Here is a 23580-nt window from a genome sequence, read left to right on the forward strand (position 1 = left end):
CACGTAACAGTTAATTACTTAACGAGGCCCTTTTATTTAAGTTAAATTAAACAGCTGTATAATATTACGTAAACTTCCAATTCCTAAGAGAAATTAATGTTTTCAGAAAAGAGCTAAGACAGCCCAGCTTTTACAGAGGGGCGAGCAGAAGCAGGTGGGGGAAATCAGGATGCGACGTAGGCAAACGGACAGTACCTGTGCGAAAATATGATTCAATATTGAAAGCTCTTTCGTCACTGGAAAACGCGAACATATTTCTGGAACGTACTATACCCAGTATCTCAGTACTGCTTACTATCTGCGGTCTTGGTTCTGTGTGGAGTTGGAACTTCCTTAGTAGAAGGGGTGGGAGTGAAGTACATTCAAAAACTCAGGTACAATAAAAATTGAAGTAAAAATAAAATGATGTCCCTGTATATCTGTATTTTTGTCTTAGTGGTTATTTCTTTTTTCCCAACTACTGTATTACTTATTTGATAGTATGCTGAAGTTGCTTTCTTTACCCTGTTCAGTACTTCTTGATCTACTCTTCCATCACTAGTTATTATTGTTCCCAAATATTTAAAACTTTCCGCTCTCTCCAGGTTTTGTCCTTCACATTCAATGTTAAATTCTGTTTCCTGTCTATCTTCCTTAGAGATCCACATTACTTTACTCTTGTTGACATTAATCCGCATCCCTTGTCTCATTAACTCTTCGTTCCATTCCATCAGCATGTGTTGTAGCCTTTCAGGTGTTTCTGCTATTAATGCTATATCATCCGCATAGATTAACATTTGTAAATATATTGGTCTTAATCTCCAATTTCCCACTTTAGTTCTATGTGTCCTACGTTTACATATTTTTATTATTTCATCCATAAATATTATGAAGAGAAGCGGGTTTAGACTGTCCCCCTGTTTAACTCCTACCTCCATTCTGAACTCTTCTGATAATTCCCCATCCATTCTTACTACTCCCACCATTTCTTCGTACGTGCTTATAATAGCATTTATCAATCTTGCAAATCAAGCTTTCAGGTATAACTCCCTGTAAAGTTGATTTGAATAATTTCGAGGGAAAAATTGTTCCGGGGCCGGGCATCGAACCCGGGACCTTTGGTTTAACGTACCAACGCTCTACCAACTGAGCTACCCGGAAACTCTAACTTTTCCCTCGAAATTATTCAAATCAGCTTTACAGGGAGTTATACCTGAAAGCTTGATTTGCATAATACACGTCACTGTTCGTTAACAGAAAACCACAATTTAAGTCACACAGAGTTAGTGTGTACTCAACGTTGGTTGCTTGACGATTGTCAGCCCACTTTGAGGTCTGTGGATATAGAGGGAAAAATTGGACCGGTGTCTGGTAGAGTTCCCGGGTAGCTCAGTTGGTAGAGCGTTGGTACGTTAAACCAAAGGTCCCGGGTTCGATGCCCGGCCCCGGAACAATTTTTCCCTCGAAATTATTCATTTATCAATCTTGTTGGTACTTCCCAAATTTGTTTTCTAGGGACCAAATCAAAAGCTGCCTTTAAATCAATAAAGGCAAGATAGATGTACTGCAAGTTGCATATACAAATTTAACGTAAGATAAATTCAGTTTTACTTTCTGATACGGGGTTGGGCCTATAAACAAATTATTTTGTTGCTGAAAAATATAATTTCCTTTAGAATCATCCACACTATCGCCTCTGAACGTATGAGCTTTCTTTCTCAATCACTCTGTAGATATTCCGTGTCTCGCCGATAAACACCTCTATACATCTATATCTTATTTTTAATATCTTCTATAAGATAATGGTGTATACTGTAATAGGGCATAAGTAGGGCCGTGACATCGGTATATTTGTATTAGTCTGAGGTGAACATAAGACGCCGGTCAGAATGTAGTCGACGTTTCAAGTACAGGCAGCGGAAGCGAATTTGACACACGCCTAAGCAAGCACGTTCCGCGTTTTGTATACGATTATTGCGTGTTATAAAATCAAGACAATACAATCATTGTATAATAAGGATTAATATCGGGAAAGTCTAAAATGCTGGTGAAGTTGAGAATAATTGTTGGAAACCATACTTAAATTGTCACAAAGTGGTAAAGCATAAGTCTGAAAATACGTTTTTCTTTATATTTAGAGTTTTGCATTACAGTTTTAGAATGCCGAAAACGTATATGACGTACAATTTTGCTTTCCCTATAATTAACAGTTACATTAATTTATTTATCACATTTATTCTGTACCTTACTTTTCTTGCATGTTGTTCGCGTAGTTCGGTTCCTGCTGCAATAAACAACAACATTCATTTTCAAAGTTTCAAATGAAAATGACCGCCGAGTGTCGGATAGTATAACCTTGTATGCGGAAAAACTGCGTTCAACATCGTCTGAAACCAAGGGCGCATATGTTAAATATTTCACATCATCAATTTCATTTCTACATCAAGTTTATGTCATCTGACAAAATTTCTGCAATTTCGCGTAATGAATTGAAACCACCATTTTTTTATATTACTGTGTGAGGTAGAAACTGATAATATGAAATATTTTACATATTCTCCCTTGGTTTCAGACGATGTTGAACGCAGTTTTTCCGCATACAAGGTTATACTATCCGACACTCGACGGTCATTTTCATTTGAAACTTTGAAAATGAATGTTGTTGTTTATTGCAGCAGGAACCGAAACTACGCGAACAACATGCAAGAAAGTAAGGTACAGATTAGATGTGATGAATAAATTAATGTAAGTGTTAAATATGTAGAAAGCAAAATTGTACGCCATATACGTTTTCGGCTTTCTAAAACTGTAATGCAAAACTCTAAATATAAAAAAAAAAACATATTTTCAGACTTACTGTATGTTTTAATACATTTGTGACAATTTAAAGTATGGTTTCTCAACCTTACCAGCGTTTTAGACCTTTCCGATATTAGCCCTTATTATACAATAATTATACTGTCTTGATTTTATAATACGCAATAATTGTATACAAAACAAGGAACGTGCTTGCTTAGGCGTGTGTCAAATTCTCTTCCGCTGCCTGTACTTGAAACACGTCGACTACATTCTGTCCGGGGCGTCGTATGTTCACCTCAGACTAATACAAATATACCGACGTCACGGCCCTAGTCATAAGGGTGTCGAGTTGCTGTGAGATTCTGAAAAATGCTTTAATTTTATACAATAAATATACAGATCAGAAAATCACTGTTATCGCAGGTGCAACTGGACCCTGCATATCAGGCGCCCCAGCTTATGTTTGCACTTAACAAGGCAGAAGTGAAGGCGATCGTCAGTTCCGAGTTCTACAAGACCAACAGCTGCTACGAGATCCTGCGCACTGTGATTCCGGAACTGGACAGCTGCCCGGAGTCCGGAGTGAAACTGCAGGCAGCCAAAGTTCCGACACTCGAAGCACTTATTCTCATGGGCGATAAGCAATACCGGTGAGTTCGCAATATATAATTATGATCTAGGCTTCGAAATGGAGTTGGTTTTAACGAACCTCAAAAAGATTACAGAAATGTTAGTAAGTAGTAATTAATTGTTGAAAATAACCGACTCAGGGGCCATATTCATAGACATTCTTAGCGCGGGCTTCCGGTGGATGATCAGAGAACTAACGTTTTTCGTATTCATAAACCAGTGTTAGCGATATGATATTATGATATGAATCCTGTACAAGTAGTCAGCCGATAGCCGGGGCTAGTTTAACACGCTCGAAGCGCGGGCTAGCGAAATGTCTATGAATAGCACCCCAGTGTTTAGACCTAAGTTACAAAGTGAGATTTGATTGAACTGCAGTTTTGTTTGTATTTAGGCCTATCGGTGTTTCCGGTACGAAGATTTTGCTGGAAGCTAAGGTACTGCAGGCCACTTTTTTACTTCACAGTATTTACCTATGTGAAAATTTCCAAAGGAGTTTTCGACATTATATTGTGGAAGACATACTTTGAGCAGAAGAGCGGCTAATTGATTTATTCTTCTAAGTTCCTTCAAATATCTAACTCCATGTATTGAAGTCCACATTGTCCCCTGCGATGGCTGAAAAGTCATAACTTCAGCCTCTCATGCAGGCAGTCACTGAAAAATCCACAGTGATACTTGTGACGGGCGGACAATGTCGCAGTTGGGATTTTCTTCGGGATTCTCCTTTTCCCCATATTTTTAGTAGGTTATTTTACGACGCTTTATCAACATCTTAGGTTATTTAGCGTCTGAATGAGATGAAGTTGATAATGCCGGTGAAATGAGTCCGGAGTCCAACACTGAAAGTTACCCTGCATTTGCTCATATTGGGTTGAGGGAAAACCCCAGGAAAAGCCTCAACCAGGTAACTTGCCTCGACCGGGAATCGAACCCAAGCCACCTGGTTTCACGGCCAGACGTGTTAACCGTTACTCCACAGGTGTGGACGTTTCCCCATATTAGGCACCTATATCATTCCTTCAACATTTCTCCACTCCACCATCATTCCATAGCATTCCCCGAATACAGACTGGCGACACAAAGAGGGGGCTGACCTAGGAACAAGTGGAAGGGCTCGTTCGAAACGTGGGTACGCAACGAATCTTAGTGTGGTTAGCCGGTTTGTGTTTGTGAATGCGTCTAGATCAGCGGTGACTAAAACTCGAGCTGGAGTGATTACATGAGACAGACAGCCTATGAAGTAAGGAGACGAAGGAAAGGTAGTTGGCATGAAAACTACAACCAGTGGTGGTTCCTGTACTAAGATCTTGATCAATCCCGTGGATAAAAATCTCAATCTTTGCTGTATCAGTAATGTCACTGCTGTTATCAAGAGCCAGTGGATAATATACGATTTTTCTTGCTTCTTTTTTTTAACGTTCCTCTTGAATATAATCAGGAATTTTCTAAATTCTTCTCTCGATACTTGATCGAGTAATTCGTAGTTTTTGAAAATTAAAAACTTCTTATGGACAAGTTATTTAAGCCATTTAATCATTATTCTTTTGATGAATTCTGTTTTATTAAAATGCTTTAGAGCACGAGGTATTTTTTCTACTGATGGGAGATGTAATGCATGCGACAATGAATTTTTTTACCGTGTTTCTCATCTATAATCTGACAGGTGAAATGTGGCCTCGTCGGAGAACAAGATGTTTGGAAGAAAGGCAAGGTTGGTGTCAATGGATGCTGCATTTTCACTGCAAATATTTGTCGGAGTGGTTTGTAGCCTGTTTCAGTTCTTGGACAATCTTCCATTTGTATAAATACAAATGAAGACGCTGTGCTGCACTGTTGTTGGCGACATGTTAAATTGTCTTGATTCATGGCGAACGGATTTTCTTAGACTTCTTTGAAACCTCGCCCGAGTGTCTTCCACTTTCTCTTCACAAACCCTTTTGTGTGCCCCCAAAGATTGTTTCAGGACATTTTCGATTCCTGACATCTTCTAAAAAGAAATTTCTTAATAATTGTTTTTTTCCATAAGCTGTACCCCCTCTGTATTTACGTCGATAATTTCTTTTCATCAAAATTATTGGTTTTGTTTCAACACACCACACGACAAGTAGTGGTCGCTGTTGTGCAGTCGTCATTCTTGTTTATCTGCCATATATACGAATAATTTTGTTTGTAGTGTGATTTTTCTTTTCATTTTTATTATTGTATTTGTATTTCTGGTGGTGTGGAAGATAAAGCGTAATGGCCTTAACTACACCAGAATAAATATATAGACAGATAGATAGATAGATAGATAGATAGATAGATAGATAGATAGATAGATAGATAGATAGATAGATAGATAGATAGATAGATAGATAGATAGATAGATAGATAGATAGATAGATAGATAGATAGATAGATAGATAGATAGATAGATAGATAGATAGATAGATAGATAGATAGATAGATAGATAGATAGATAGATAGATAGATAGATACATAGATACATAGATACATAGATACATAGATACATAGATACATAGATACATAGATAGATAGATAGATAGATAGATAGATAGATAGATAGATAGATAGATAGATAGATAGATAGATAGATAGATAGATAGATAGATAGATAGATAGATAGATAGATAGATAGATAGATAGATAGATAGATAGATAGATAGATAGATAGATAGATAGATAGATAGATAGATAGATAGATAGATAGATAGATAGATAGATAGATAGATAGATAGATAGATAGATAGATAGATAGATAGATAGATAGATAGATAGATAGATAGATAGATAGATAGATAGATAGATAGATAGATAGATAGATAGATATATAGATAGATAGATAGATAGATAGATAGATGGATGGATGAATAAATAAAATAAATAAATAAATAAATAAATAAAATAAATAAATAAAATAAATAAATAAAATAAATAAATAAATAAATAAATAAATAAAATAAATAAGTAAATAAAATAAATAAGTAAATAATAAATAAGTAAATAAAAAATAGGTAAGTAAGTAAGTAAATAAATAAATAAATAAATAACAAAGTAGGCCTATAATAATGTCATGGCCAGTTACAATGCAGTTTCCTTTCTTATAGTATTCATTTAAATTAATAGTTCAATATACTTTTTTTTTTACAATGACTAATATAAATGTAGTAGATATGAACGGAACACAATGTATAAGGTGTCCCATGAGTCATTCACCTAAGGAAAACTGAAGTTCAGAGTATATGCTCGAAGTGTTTCAAACACGCTTGGTTTCACTTTCAAAGTACACTCTAAAATCGACTCAATCTATCCAAATTTTAAACCTGCCGCCACAAATTTGTACTCTGTACTATACTCGGATTAACCGAGTAATGACGTCACAGTTCCTGCTCCGAATCGAACCGCTCCGTCCCGAGCCCTAGTACTCATGTGTATTGGTCTGCCACGTTAATCATTTGTGTACATCAATATTAGTAATATGTAAAATAAATTTTATTCAGTCCTTATGATTCCTTCATGGTATACATACATTCAGACGGATGACAAACTCATTGAGAACACGTTGTAAGATGCCAGGGGTTACTTCTCTGCAAGTATTATGATTCTTGTTTACAGATGACGAAATGACATATTCATTTCTGCAAAGCAATAAACTTTAAATTTCCCCACAAATAAAAACCAAGAGGCATGAGGTCAGGACTACATGACGGCTATTCGATAGGTTCACGTCGACCAATCCATCGTTCAGGGAACTACTCACTATGGCCCTGTCTTATGGGACACCCTTCATATAAAAATTATAATCGTGGAAAATTTTATACGAATATTAATGCAATTTAATTTTTCTTTCATAGCATTTCTATAATTATTTAAGGGTTGTTCTTCACGTTATTGGAGTCTTTATTGTTCCAATTGAGCATTTGTTTACATTTCATGTTCATTCACAAAAGAGGCGCATATCGACTGAGTGACATCATGACTTCTGCACAGCCGAAATTCTTACAGAAAATTAAAGACTTGCAGACATTAATACAACCAGATGAAGGATGCAGTATCCAGTTCTCATCCGTAAGTTGTAAAATTAATTCTAATAAAAAAAACTAAAATTAACGCGTTTTTAATTCAAGAAATGTTATTATTTTGTGATAAATAATTCACGTACTTATAGCTATTTCAGTTCAGCTTGAACTACAAAAATCAAGACTTTTTTGTGTTCAAAATATTTTCAGGGAACAACCGGTACCGCGAAAGGAGTGCTTCTGAGCCACCACAGCGTTGTGAATACCATCCATTTATTGTTTAGTGACGAAACTAAAGGACTTGATGTAAGTGTTTGAATATATTTTGAATTAGAGGTGATGGAATCGGTTAAGCGATATATGATGCACGCTCCGAAAAAGGACAGTTCGGACTAGAAATGAACACAACTAACTGTCGCTCTCGCTCGCTGTATTTGTTGCATTTGTCTTTCGAGTCTCGTCTCGTAACTCTCGTGCGCTTCGAGTCTTGCTCATCATTCTCAAAATACCATTTTGTCGGCGTGGAAAGATTTCGTGACTTTGAATAACATATTAGCTAGATTATTGAAATAAATAACATTATAAATGTTTAACTGAGACAAAAAGACAAAACAGAACAGTATCTTAGTTATCAAAATGTTCTTGTTATATTATATGATATTACCTACGATTATACGAATAGAAAAAAAACTCAAATAAATTTGCATTTCTAAGAAACATAAAACATAACGTTAATATTTTTTTACTTGAGATTATACACTTGATCTCAAACATACGAAAAGAAAATTCCTAGTTTTTTAATAAGGTCCTAGTAATTAAATGAAGATTGGGGAACGGATTATTATACACTAAATGGTCACTAAGGTTACTTGATTGTATATATATATATATATATATATATATATATATATTGTGAATTTTATTAGTAACAACAATGTAATTTATTCGTCACAACAATGATTTCTTTCTACAATTCGCCTTGAACGCTCTCGTCAACAACTGGATTTTCACTCAACACAGTATTCGTTATAGCACTCCACTGATGACAATGACAATTTACTTGGACTAGTACGAACAACAATGAACTGTTAATCTTAACTAATATTTACAAAGCACTATTTACAAATCAGAACTATCAGTTCTCAGTTCACAGTTCTTCTATCTCGGTCACTCGAGTTCACAGTATCTCGAACCACAGACCTTCAGAGACAGTTCACTGCACTCGAACTCAGGTCCCTCCAACTGCGGTCCACTGCACTCGAACTCAGGTCCCTCCAACTGCGGTCCACTGCACTCGAACTCAGGTCCCTCCAACTGCGGTCCACTGCACTCGAACTCAGGCCTTCGGATGCTGACGCAGATGCGGACGCACACTCGAGTCGAACTCCGGCACACAAGTCTGGCTTGCTTGCTCTGGCTTACTCACTGACTGAATAACTGAAAACTGGAAATTGCTGTCGTTCCTTCGCGACCGTAATTTATAACCACAGCGACGTAGCCTCGAAAGTTCCACGCGTCTCTAGAGATGGCACTCCAGAAAAATCCAGAGCCCTCTCCTCTCTACCAGTACCAGATGCGCGCGCACTCTCTCTCCACTCTCTCGCCGCGTTGGCCCTTTCCCCTCTCCGCCGCGCGCCATCCCAAAGTGCTCCGCGCGATCTTCTCTCTTGCGGGACGCTGGTCGTGAATTCGAATCTCATGTCGCTGTCACAATATATATACACACACATCATCTTTACCTTTCAGTGTATAATAATCCGTTCCCCAATCTTTATTCAATTACAGTTGCCAAAGTACAGTACATAAAATTTCAGTCTGGTAAAAACAATTTTGGTGATTCAAGGCTGCTTGACGTTCGAGAGTTCATCACTCCCGAAGTCCCGAAGTCTTGAAACATTCACAAGCAGCCTTTATGTTAACGACGCGACGTACGAGTACATAACATTGTCGTGCGGGTTTTCGGCTTTGCGAGCGCTGTTAGTCTTGCTTTCTCGATCGTCGTTCAACTCTAGTTCGGACCCTATTGAGCTATACTGTAAACATAAGAACGGTCCTGTGTTCGACGCGGTCGTTGAAATGAGCAACGTGGTGCGTTCCCAAGAATAATAATCACTAGATAAATTATTAAATCAATAAAGAATGAATAGTAATCCTGACCAGTAATGTTTAATTAAAGGAAAATGCATTGCACGTCCTTACAATAAATTTTATAAGACAATAATAATGTAATAGATACAGACTGATGGTTACAAATTACATTACTGAAGTTAATTATCATTACATTTTCCCTTCCTGTCAGAAACTTGATTAAAACTTGTTGGAAGACTCCCGATGAAGTGTTGGAAATATTCACCTTCCATTATAAGTTCACTAATGTACGTTACATCATTATAATATTGCAATAATATTCTCAACAGTGTTGTTAATTTTGTGGGCTTTTCGAAGCCCTGATACTTGCACTTAGTTTTCCTTCTAGCCCATTATGCGTCCTGTGTATGTGATGAACTGATGATGACTAAGTCCACCACGTAGCCTATCTGTCAACATTGGATTTACGAATGCCACCTAGGTCACACGTCGCACCTCGACAATCATCGCATATGTAGGGTGCACAATGAGCAAAAGTAATGTAAGGATTTGTCCCTGGTAAGGCTCTCGAAAAACCAAGCCAAGCCGAAGTATTCTCAAGGCTAGAGGAGAGTCACTCGTAAGGTCACCAATTCATTTCATCTCTGTCTCTTGGTGTTGTACACTAAAGCCTTGGCTTTTCTGAACCGACGCATGCGTCGCATCTCGCACGTCTCGCACGTCTCGCACGTCGCATGCGTAGGTTCAGAAAAACCAAGGCTTTACTGAACCTGGCTGAAACGGAAGAAATTTTGTCTACAGTCTGTATACACACCCACGGTACTATTTTGTAATGAAGACTAGGCCTTGTTCATTCTGGAAAATTTTAAATAGTTGCTTTTCTAAGTTCATGTACTTGCCCTGCCTGTTCTTTCTTTCTCTGTATTTGTATCTGATCAAATTCAATGCTCGTCTTAAAATATTTCAGAACAAAGTGACGGCGACGACCCAGTTTTGCCATGTTTCGGGTTGCCAAGGAGTAATCTTCAGCGGACTTGGAAGTGGCAACACGTGCCTTATTCCGGCACCTGTATTCGAACCCCGGATTATGTTGGAAACGATCATACAGGAGAAGTAAGGAAAGTATGATATTGCAGTCATCGCGTAAGAATAAAAATGATTATGTTTTATATCTACAAATATGGAGCTTATTTTATCAAGAAAACTGTGATGAGACCAGGCAATGTAAGGAGAATTTATTTTTTGTTCCATTCAGTGTAAAAAATTGAGTTTCCTAATCCCTGCATTCAGGTAAGGATTTGGCGATGCTGAGAAACTGACAGACTTACTGCGTTTTATTTGATAGCATATTAAATACAAACGAAACTACTAATGTCTAAAGGACAATTTTGTAAATAAAGACGTAAACCTGCTAGAAATGATTATGAAAGGAAAATAATTTAAGTGCATTTAATATTTCCATATTTTTGTAAAATAAATTCCACATTTAAATAAAATTTTCTTCATATTGTACCGATCTCTAGAAATAATTTTCTGTCCATAATCATACTTGTAAAATTCCCTGTTTTTCCGCATGTGAAATCTTTCAATTCACGTTGCCTACTATGAAGAGCTCTGAGTATGAATTGCCATAGTTCCAGAATGCAGACGCATAATCTGTGACAACAAAACTGTTCAATTTTGTAACCAATTACAGGTGCAGGACTGTCTTGGGCACTCCCGCTCTATTCGTGGACATGGTCGCCGCTGCACGTGAGCACGGCCTCAAACCCACCTCACTGCAAGTGGCAATGTGTGGCGGAGCACCCTGTTCCTTAAAGCTGATCGAGGATGTTAAGACGGTTCTCAACGTCCATAATTTCGTTGTGAGTTGATATAGTAATATAAATATAAAGCTATTTCTCATAATTAAATTGTCAAATTTCCCATATTTCTCTGAATCTCCCTATTTTGGCTTTAATTATTTACAGTCTCCTCCCGCTTCCATATTTTTCATCTCTTCGAGCGTTTTTCTTCCTTATTTTTGCATGATGTAAATATACTGTATTTATTTCGAACATTAATCTTCCAGTGTCTAGTCGTGAGCTGTTTGAAAATGTAATCGTTCTTAAATCAAAATGATCGCTGAAGAAATGAATTATTATTATTATTATTATTATTATTATTATTATTATTATTATTATTATTGTTGTTGTCATCATCATCATCCTGCAGTAAAGAGAGACGACAATGAAGATGACGATTGCGAAATAAAAACGATGGCGTAAAGATGATGGAGAGACGATGATGAAGACAAAGATGGTAAAGGTAAGCAATAGCGATGAATATGGTAGAGAGACGATAATGAAGACAACATGATAAAGGTAAAACAATTGCGGTGAATATGATAGAGAGAAGATGATGAAGACAACATGATAAAGGTAAAACAATTGCGATGAATATGATAGAGAGACGATGATAAAGGTAAAACAATGGCGATGAATATATAGAGAGACGATAATGAAGACAACATGATAAAGGTAAAACAATTGCGATGAATATGATAGAGACGATAATGAAGACAACATGATAAAGGTAAAACAATTGCGATGAATATGATAGAGAGACGATGATAAAGGTAAAACAATGGCGATGAATATATAGAGAGACGATAATGAAGACAACATGATAAAGGTAAAACAATTGCGATGAATATGATGGAGAGACAATGATGAAGACAACATGATAAAGGTAAAACAATTGCGATGAATATGATGGAGAGACGATGATGAAGACAACATGATAAAGGTAAAACAATGGCGATGAATATATAGAGAGACGATGATGAATTCAACATGATAAAGGTAAAACAATTGCGATGAATATGATGGAGAGACAATGATGAAGACAACATGATAAAGGTAAAACAATTGCGATGAATATGATGGAGAGACGATGATGAAGACAACATGATAAAGGTAAAACAATTGCGATGAATATGATGGAGAGACAATGATGAAGACAACATGATAAAGGTAAAACAATTGCGATGGATATGATGGAGAGACGATGATGAAGACAACATGATAAAGGTAAAACAATTGCGATGAATATTATGGAGAGACGATGATGAAGACAACATGATAAAAGTAAAACAATTGCGATGAATATGATAGAGAGACAATGATGAAGACAACATGATAAAGGTAAAACAATTGCGATGAATATGATGGAGAGACGATGATGAAGACAACATGATAAAGGTAAAACAATGGCGATGAATATATAGAGAGACGATGATGAAGACAACATGATAAAGGTAAAACAATTGCGATGAATATGATGGAGAGACAATGATGAAGACAACATGATAAAGGTAAAACAATTGCGATGAATATGATGGAGAGACGATGATGAAGACAACATGATAAAGGTAAAACAATTGCGATGAATATGATGGAGAGACAATGATGAAGACAACATGATAAAGGTAAAACAATTGCGATGGATATGATGGAGAGACGATGATGAAGACAACATGATAAAGGTAAAACAATTGCGATGAATATTATGGAGAGACGATGATGAAGACAACATGATAAAGGTAAAACAATTGCGATGAATATGATAGAGAGACAATGATGAAGACAACATGATAAAGGTAAAACAATTGCGATGGATATGATGGAGAGACGATGATGAAGACAACATGATAAAGGTAAAACAATTGCGATGAATATGATGGAGAGACGATGATGAAGACAACATGATAAAGGTAAAACAATGGTGATGAACATGATGGAGAGACGATGATAAAGACAATGATGGTAAAAGTAAAACAATGGAGATGAATATGATGGAAGAACGATGATGAAAATGGCGATTGCGAAGGAAAAACAATGACGATTAATATAATAGAGAGACGATGATGAAAGTAAAACGTTAGCGATGAATGTGATGGAGATGCGATGTTGAAGATGACGATTGCGAAGAAAAAATGACGATGATTATGAATGAGATACGATTATGAATACGACGATATCGATGGTAAAATGATAACAATAAAAATAATGGATGATGATGATGATGGAGAGACTATGACGAAAACGACGATAGCGAAGGTAAAATTACTATGAAAATGATGGAGAGACGATGATGAAGACATTGGAAAGATGATGGAAATGAGGACTTCGATGACGATAAGATGGAAATGAAGATAACGAGACAGAGATGAATACAACACCGGCGAGATTATGATAACGATGATGAAGTTGAAAGGATGATTTGAAAACGATAAGGGTAATGAGACCATGTTGTGAAGACGAAGAAGTCCAGACGGTGATGAAAACAATGAAGATGATGACATCGTGATGAACACTATGATAAAGACGACAAAAGAATGATAGATAATGGAGAACGAGAAAATGGTAATCATATCACTCGGTAATTTTAAGCACTTGTTCTCTCTGGCGCAATTGACAAATGCGACTGCATTCTACTTACTCAGGTACGTTTCGTAATAAACGAGACAAAATTAGTGCAGAAAAATAGGGCCTATATCCCTCCTGATGTATGTGAGAAATCTGTGTAAAATAAAGCCGCTCTTTTAGACTCCAATATCGACACAACTCCATTTATATTCTAACAGTCCTGAACTAGAACTCCGCAACATTACTTTGTAATTACGATATTCAATAATATTTTTCTTTGCAGTTGGGTTACGGAATGACAGAAGCATTAGGCATTTTCGTACCTGCTCTAGATGGACCAAAAGACCATACTTTTGTTGGACGTGTGGCGCCTCACACAGAGGTAAGACAAGCAGAATTTTCACTATTTTTGTGTCCTAATTTTGAAATAAAATAAAAAGATTATCTTCCATTTACATCTGAACTTTACGTCCATATTATCTAATACCAGTATACATTATTTATTATTAATACAATTTTTATTTATGATTAAAGCTGTTCTATGAAATAAAAAAAAAACATACAGTGTGCAGAAAAACTCAACTATCTCCGTGAGGTAATAGATGAGGTCATTCCAAGTAACTTACAACGATAAACCTGTGTTAAAGTGTTACTCTTCGTCGCTAGAGGGAGTCAAATTGTCAATACAATGTCCATTTAATAGGATTTGGTGTTCGAGATCTAAGAATAATGGGAGTGTTCTTATACAGGGTGGACCTAATTTCAAGTGTATGTGAATGGTGAACGGTTGAAGCTAGAACCTTACGGTAACGTTTATATGACAGGAAATTCAACAAGTTTCGAATCCTGTCGGTAGATGGTGAGCAGACACGGTTTTTTTTTTTCGTAGATTCTATCGATTGTCAAAATGGCGACACCGCAGATGAAAGCGCAAACTGTGTTGTTGTATGCGGAGTTTAAATCAATTGTTAGAATTCGGGAGTATCGACGAGTGTTTAACCATGATGCTTCAACTGCTAAAAGCATTAAGAAGTGGCACGATACGTTTTTAGCTACAGGATCGGTGTTGAAGAAGCATGATGGTGGTCGTAGAACATCCAACGAAATGGTTGCAAATGTTCAAGGCGCGTATAAGCGAAGCCCGCGGAAATCATTAAGAAGAGCGTCGCGGGAAAACTGTGTGTGGTATCACATATTTTGATGCTGGAGCAGTTCTTCTTTCCACAAATTGAACACCTGCAGCCTAACATCCTTTTCCAGCAAGATGGCGCTCCTCCACACTGGTTAAATGGCGTTCGTACGACTTTAGACAACGTGTTACCTGGCCATTGGATTGGTAGGGTAGGACCGATCGCTTGGCACCCGAGATCTCCGGATTTAACACCGCTCGATTTCTTTCTCTGGGGCTAAGTCAAAGAGGGTAAAATGTACGCCACCCCAGTCAGAGACCTTTGTGATCTTCGGGAACGCATCATAGAGGGTATTGAGAACATTCCAGAAGACATGCTCCAACGTGCTTGGCAAGAAATCATTCATCGCCTCGATATCGTCACAGTGACAGCTGGAGCTCACGTAGAAATATTGTGATGTGCATATCGAAACTTGTTGAGTTTTCCTTTCATATAAACGTTACTGTAGGCTTTTATCTTCAACAGTTTACCAGTCACATACAATTGAAATTAGGTATATTCGAACGGTCCACGTACTTTGAATCAAGTGCGGAATTGGGGGAATTCAGGTATTTACAATTCTTACAAAAAAGCCTTTGATAGCAGAATGAAAATAAACGCCATATACTTTAATAAATAAACGGAAACAAATAGGACTGTAACAAATCTTCCACAGAACATTTGAAAATTAAAAAAATTGTTCAGAGTGGAATCCAACACCACGAACCCATACATATTATTTTACACACTGGAGTCGCTTGAGTGGCGGACTTACTTAAACATCCTGGACTTTTCTGTAATGGAGTCTGCAGCAATAACAGTTTTTGCGATAAGCTCCTTCGCTGTCTTCACTGGAGTTCCATAACAACGCTAACCACGGGGTCATTCAGAAAATAGCCTTATAAGCAAGGAGCAGGGTATAGTGTGCAATAGGTCACTAATTTATAAAGAGAGTTGTTCGGTCAACTGTCCGAAGACAGGTTGGAATCTCATAAGTGACATCAATAAGGTATCACTCACGGGGTAACGAAGAAAGGAGACATGGGGTAGGATTGCCAGTTCCTTTCTCCCTTCATTGCACACATCCGTGGCTAGTAACATATTCCACTAATCAGACCTAAGATTATTATTATTATTATTATTATTATTATTATTATTATTATTTATTGCTACATACGGAACAAAATAAATATGTAGGCCTATAATGGACGGAACAAGCTCGTGTTCGAGGACAATTATAAATAATTATTTTGTTCTAAATGGAAAATAATGAAAACTCAATAAAATTACAAATCTAATACAATTATTACAAAACAGGGATAAATGCAAAGATAAAAGTAGAGAGTCAAGTCAAGAAAAGAATATAATTTGGAATGAATAAGTATATAAGAATTAAAAAAAAGAAAAGAGAAAAAAAGGGACGTGAATACTAAACAATTTGCTTAATTTTGTTCTTAAATTTACTAAAACTGAAATTACCTAAATCTGGATTTATTACCAAAATGGAGTTGCATATCCTTGATCCGTAACTGAGGCTGTTAATTTATAATACTGGAAGTATAAAAATTAACGTTCAGCTCAAGAACATGTCAAATTTCTTCTGTCAGAAAAAATGTGCGATTCTCGTTTATCTTTTTGACTATTTTTATGATAATATTTTAATGTTTTTCCCCCTAAAAGTCGCTTGCCTTGATCCTGCATATTACCTCACGAAGGTTTTTGATAGTAACTCTATGTACACTCATTATTCTATTGCGAATAAAATTTAATTGTAAATAAATTTTCACTTTTATTTCTTAAAATTTGGTAACTTAAGAATTATTTTGTGTTTATTAAGCAGACTTAAAATTGAAAGATAAAATAAATATTTAGGTGAAAGTTGTTGACAAAGAAGGTCGAATGGTGCCAATGGGAACCCCTGGAGAGCTGTGTGTTCGCGGCTACAGTCGTATGTTGGGATACTGGAACGATGAAGAAAAGACTCGAGAATTTATGGGACGTGACGGATGGGCAAAAACTGGGTGAGACATGATAAAATTATATAGTAATATTAAAATTTGATTTTGAATTTACTAGACATATTAAGTCCAGTACTGTAAATAATTCAATAACACAGAGTATGGCAGATAAAACCGGCCCGTCTCATTTCATTTCATTTGAAATCATGTTGGCTATCTTTTCTTCAGCATGTTTAGTTATATTGTTGCTTGTTACATGCTATAACTTACAAATGATTTATAAACTGTTCTGTTTGTTGTTGTAATGTAAAGAGTTGTTTTGTGAATAAGCATGACATTATTCAATACCAGACGAATATTCAACAAAAGCTAAATGACAGCTGTAAGCAATATGAGATGAAGATAAATGCAAATAAGACGAAGAGAATGGTCATAGGAAGAAAAATAAAGAAGGTAAACTTGCGAATTCTAAATGAGGTAGTAGAGCAAGTGGACAGCTTTAAATACTTGCGGTATACTACTGAGTGTTCATTTCAAAGTGTGTCATGACGTCACTGTTGTGAGTCAGCGATTTGAAGCGAGTTTCAGCTTTTATGTCAGAGAAGTTGCCTATTAATCAAGGCGTTCAATCTGAACTTGAGAACGTGTACGGTATAACTTGAAAGTCGTAGCAACAGATGGCGGTCTGTAAAGTCTGTGTGCTACCATAACCTCTTTCGAACTGTGTTTTGCGCGGGCAAGTCGTACACAGGGTATTTGTTATCATCGGTTGCGTACGGCAGCATTCCATAATACAAATCAAATGCTCAGTGTCCATGTTGACCGTCGAAGTTAATGTCAACAAATACGTAAGTAATCGTCTTAACCCTCTCCACATATCCCGACAGTAAGAAAAAACTCACCTCAGTACGTGTTTCCAAACAGTTCACATTCCTGCCACTACACGTGTTACCGTACGTATCGGTAAGTACTCTTCAGAATGAACGCCGTACTTGCTAGGCAACTTCTCTGGCACATATGTAATACGCCTCTGTGGAAGTGTAGGAAGATTGAATTCTCTAGGCTCAACGACTAGCCACATGACGGCATACAGCGAGCCATGACACACTTTGAACTGAACACGCAGTATAAGCAGTAACATGAGCTGTTGCCAGGAAGTCAAAAGGAGAATAGCAATGACCAATAAAGCTTTTAACAGAAAAAGGAGCATCTTCTGCAGATGTCTGGAAAAAGAACTAAGGAAGAAACTAGTGAAGCGCTTTGCATGGAGTGTGGCATTGTATGGGGGCAGAAACATGAACATTACGACGAAGTGAAGAGAAGCGAACAGAGGCATTTGAAATGTGGATATGAAGAAGAATAGAGCGTGTGAAATGAACAGACAGAATAAGTAATGAAGCTGTGTTGGAAAGAGTGGGGTGAAGAAGAATGATGCTGAAACTGAGATCAGAAAGAGAAAAAGGAATTCGTTGGGTCACTGGCTGAAAAGAAACTGCCTACTGAAGGATGCACTTGAGGAATGGTGAACGAGAAAAAAGTTCGGGGCAGAAGAAGATATCTGATGATAGACGAAAGGCAGAAAACAGGAAAGGTAGGAAAGATTGGAGAAAATTGGTTTTGCAGTGAGAGACCAGCCCTCGGGCAGAACACTGATTGAATGAATGAATATATATATATATATATATATATATATATATATATATATATATATATATATATGGTGTGTGTGTTTGGAAAAAGAAATAATATCGCGCCATTATAAAAGAGTTATATTTTCTATACTAAAATATCATTTTTATATTCGAACAACTACTGGGTGTTCAGTTCAAAATGTGTCTTGGCTCGTGTATGCCGTCATGTGGCTAGCTGATGAGCCTAGAGAATTCAATCTTCCTACACTTCCGCAGCTCAGGTGTATAATCTAAGAGGCAGAGAAGTTGGCTAGCAAGTACGGCGTTCATTCTGAAGAGTACGTACCGATACGTACGGTAACGCTGGTAGTGGCAGGAATGTGAACTGTTTGGAAATACGTACTGTCGGGATATGGGGAGAGGGTTAAGACGATTACTTACGTATTTGTTGACATTAACTTCGACGGTCAACATGGACACGGGGCATTTGATTTGTGTTGTGGAATGTTACCGTACGCAACCGATGATAAAAAATACCCTGCGTACGACTTGCCGGCGCAAAACACAGTTCGAAAGAGGTTATGGTAGCACACAGACTGTACAGACCGCCATCTCTTGCTACGACGTTCAAGTTATACCATACACGTTCTCAAGTTCAGATTGAAGAACGCCTTAAATAATAGGCAACTTCTCTAACATATAAGTTGAAACTCGCTTCAAATCGGTGACCCAACAACAGTGACGTCATGACACACTTTGAAATTAACACCCAGTATTACAACTCTTAGATAAATATTAAAATTAATTTTTCATCTACATCATTAGCATTGTTCAGATGGCTGAATTAGAGCTGACCTCCCTGACTCGATGTCCTCGAGCTTTGTAGTAGCCTATCTGCTTAATGAGAACCATAGGAAAAAAATTGAATGAGAACGAGAAAAGAGATGAATGACATCAGAGAGCATCAGTTGTAAATCACTGACCTACTCACAATCAGTATAAAAAACTGTGTGTGTAACTCTCAATAATAATTTATTGAAGGTTTGAATTCTGCTCAGATAATGCCTATTTATCTGTTATCAGTGTGGAAACCTTCGTTGTGTTTGGTCACACTATTCCTGCGGCACGAAGTTGAAACTCGTGTCCGCCAAGACAGTAAACGAAGATTGTGAAACGTCTTAAGACACGTAATTGCATTTATAAACATCCTGATTATTTCTATGTTTTCCGTGACAACAGAGACGAGTTCGTTCTGGAGGAAGGAGGGTGGGGACGAATTGTAGGACGCATAAAGGACGTGATCATCAGAATCGGAGACAAAGTCTTTCCAGCGGAGATGGAAGATTTCTTTATGGAACATCCTGACGTTATGGAAGTTGAGGTAACGTTAATTTTATCTTTTTATCGAAATCCTGAATCCATGCACACACAAATACAGCAATGGACACAATCTGTAACTTTGAAATTTTAATGTACCGTTATATATTTACGGTCTTACTAATAAAAACTCTATATACAGACGTTTAACTGTCTTATACTTATATAATGAGTAGCTCATTTATACGTCGTGTGTAAATTCTTTACTAATAATCACTACATAAGTCGTGTATAACAATATAACTGTTACACAGCTAAGTCATAGTTTCGTCATTACTTCGTTACGAAAGATAATATAATATCTGAGGTTCTCTATTGCATCCGGTAGAGCGCTCTAGTGTGGCGTGTTAAGTATCGATAGTACAACTGGCTCTAATCGATTACCATACTATATTTTGGTCAAAGAGTACAAGCTACAGCAATATTATTCTAATTATTCTGTGCTCTTTGGTTTGTTCTTCTTTGGTTATAGGCAACCATCATAAAATGACAGTCGACACGAACAGCTGTTAGAGGGGCGGCCATTTTTTTCCTCTATATACAACGCTTAAACAAGGGGTTTTGTGTATATAACTACTGCAAAGCAATTCCCATTGTATAGTCACAGACTGTTTATACATCCATCGCTTATGCATGGTTTATTAGTAAAGTTTTCTGTCTCAACTTTGCATAAGTCTCGTATAAAAACTATACACGGTTTATTAGTAAGACTGGTACTGTGTATAACTTACTAAGATACGTCTGTTAAAACATTTTTTTTTTCCTTTTGGAATTTCTATCCAAAAACTTTTGGGTGAATGTCCTTCATTAGAAGGGTTTACGTTATATATTTTTTATTATTACTATTATTATTATTATTATTATTATTATTATTATTATTATTATTATCACTTGTGAATGAAAAAGAAATCAGCGCCACGAAAATGATATTTTTTGTATATTAATGATTTACTAGCAATTAATTTAGAAGAATTCAATGGTAAGATTTATTCGTACTCGGACGATACCGATGTTCTTTTTTTGAGGATAAAACTTGTGATGATACCTAACTTAATGCCAGTAATGGCATTAAATTGATTAAAAAATGGTTTGATTCCAACCTTGTCTTAAATCGTACTAAAACTTCGGTTGTGTCGTTTTCTCTAATATCTGTTGGTATGAAATCTTCTGATTTGCTCTTGTATTTAAAAATTCATACATCTAATTGTTCTTCTAATAATTGGACGGTGATTAGCTATAGTGATCCAAGCGCCAAAAACCTGTTTCGAGATATTAGCCATTGAAATAAATCTGTTTTTATACAACATTTTATGCAAGAAGTATTATAACATTCGTACCATTACAAAAAATAGCACAAATAATACCAAAAAAAGCTAACCCATTGTTGATAAGAGACCAGCAGTTGAATTAATATTTCAAAGCAAAATAAATAAATGAATTTTATGCAATAAACGAATTTTTGCTTATAAATAGCAGCAAAATTCAGATATCGCATTCTTGATTTTTTTTTCCGAGTTAAATTAGCCTGCCATCAATAGATTTGTGCAAATATCTCATTTTTTCAAATTATCGGTTGGTCTATTATTGCGTAACTCCGTCCAATTGTAACTCTCTTATTCTAAATGGATCTCCTCAAGTTAAGTAGTATCTGGGAGTAATAATCGAACAACACCTAAGTTGTGATAAACATGTTCTTACTCTTTGCATTAGATTAAGAAAAATTATTCACTATTTTGTCATCCTACGAAATTATTTGGCTATCCATATTATAGGATTGATTTAACTCGCATTAATAGAAGTTATAGGCTTATTACAATATGGTATTATAGGATGAGGGTTGTGTTTTTAGCACCTCCCTCATGTCAATAACACTACTACAGTAACGAATAATAAAAATATGTCTTAATAAGCCTCTTGATTATCCCTCAGAACTGTTTTATTCTGAATTTGAAGTATTTAATATCCATCAAATTTATAACAATGTCTTATGGACTTTCGTACCCGAAATATGTATAATTTGTATTTACATAAATATAAAAATAAAAGATCAGACAACATATGCTTGGCAGAACCTAAATGTACCAACACTGTAGTTTATAACTAAAGTAACAACATCGGTCTAAGATTTTATAACGAGATAAAATTTGCTAATGCTCCTTATTTTAAAAAATAAATTAAAAATTTTATTGTTTAGAGAGAAAATATAAAGTTTCAATTATTGTGATATGTGTTATTTTTTTCCTTTGTACTTTTTATTCTGCTGAGTAATAAAATATTTATGTTAAAATTTTGTGGAATCCCCCCAGAGTACGAGAATGTACTCTTTCTGGGGTGCTAGAGAAACTTTTTTATACATATAAAATATATCTTTTTAGCGATAAATTTATTATTATTATTATTATTATTATTATTATTATTATTATTATTATTGTCATCATCATCATTATGGGTTTCGGTACAATTCAGTTCCCTTATCACTTTGCGAATATATTTGTACTTATAAATTATTTTCTTCAAATATTATTCATAAGATATACAATATGTAAATGAAATAATTTAACATGCCACTAAATAAGAAGGTGAACTTCATAGGTTTTCGGCGTTCCTGATCCGAGAGTGGGAGAGGAAATTTGTGTGTACCTTCGACTCAGAGATGGAGCGATTCTCACAGAAGACGACATCAGAAACTACTGCAAGGACAAGGTGAGCAGCATGAAAAGTCCCGCGTCGTAGCGTCGTGGTCTAAGGACTCGAATCACGGAATGAGCACTGGTTCGAGTCCCTCACAGAGAGGAATTTTCTCATGAAATTTCGGCCAATGTATGGAAACGGTACCCACCCAGTATCATATTAATTTGGGGAGTTACGATAAGTAGCGATATACGGTTACGAAAACCAGCTATAACGGCTGGGGGAGATCATCGTGCTAATCACACGATAATTCCGTTCTGTTTGGATGATCGTTCACCTCTTCTGAGGCACGTGGTCATGAGGCCAGCAATCAGCATGGATTTATTTAAGAATTTATTATAAAATACAGATGCTATGAAGTCATTATTATAGTGATGCCGATATAATAATGAAATGAGAATGACGGAACAAACCGATAAGCTCGGGTAAGAAATGGTTATTAATGGAGAAAAATTCGCTCCGGCGCCGGGGATCCAACTCGGACCCTCGGTTCTACGCGTCGAGCGCTCTAACCACTGAACTACGCCGAGGCTCAATCCACAGTACCGGATCGATTCTTTCTCCAATTGTAACCGTAATAGATAATTCTGTAGGACCAAAAAATTATCTTTACATCGGGTAAGAAACTCTCATACCCACTTTTTGCATCATAAATTTCAAAGGCATTGGCGAGCATTGCAAGCAGATTCTTTGAGGGTAATAATAGTATTTTACTAATGTAGGGCTCAGCATGAAACGAACAGTACAATATTGATTGGAATAAGGAAGAAAGTCCAATTTTTTTCGAAAATAGACTGAGATATACATTTTTTTCTTGAGCCATCCAC

The 23580-nt window shown here is 36.3% G+C and overlaps 1 protein-coding gene across 1 annotated transcript in view; it reads left to right on the forward strand.

Moving 5' to 3' along the window:
* LOC138696681 (medium-chain acyl-CoA ligase ACSF2, mitochondrial-like) overlaps positions 1-23580 on the forward strand; it is a 37490-nt gene that overhangs the window by 10589 nt on the left and 3321 nt on the right. The window contains exons 4-12 of the mRNA XM_069821966.1: positions 3202-3428; positions 7362-7479; positions 7641-7736; positions 10486-10631; positions 11215-11383; positions 14211-14309; positions 16969-17117; positions 19925-20066; positions 22655-22765. Coding sequence (XP_069678067.1) covers positions 3202-3428; positions 7362-7479; positions 7641-7736; positions 10486-10631; positions 11215-11383; positions 14211-14309; positions 16969-17117; positions 19925-20066; positions 22655-22765 — 1257 coding nt within the window. The remainder of the gene's footprint in view (positions 1-3201; positions 3429-7361; positions 7480-7640; positions 7737-10485; positions 10632-11214; positions 11384-14210; positions 14310-16968; positions 17118-19924; positions 20067-22654; positions 22766-23580) is intronic.

This window comes from Periplaneta americana, chromosome 3 (genome assembly GCF_040183065.1).
Source record: "Periplaneta americana isolate PAMFEO1 chromosome 3, P.americana_PAMFEO1_priV1, whole genome shotgun sequence".
NCBI classification, from domain to species: domain Eukaryota; kingdom Metazoa; phylum Arthropoda; class Insecta; order Blattodea; family Blattidae; genus Periplaneta; species Periplaneta americana.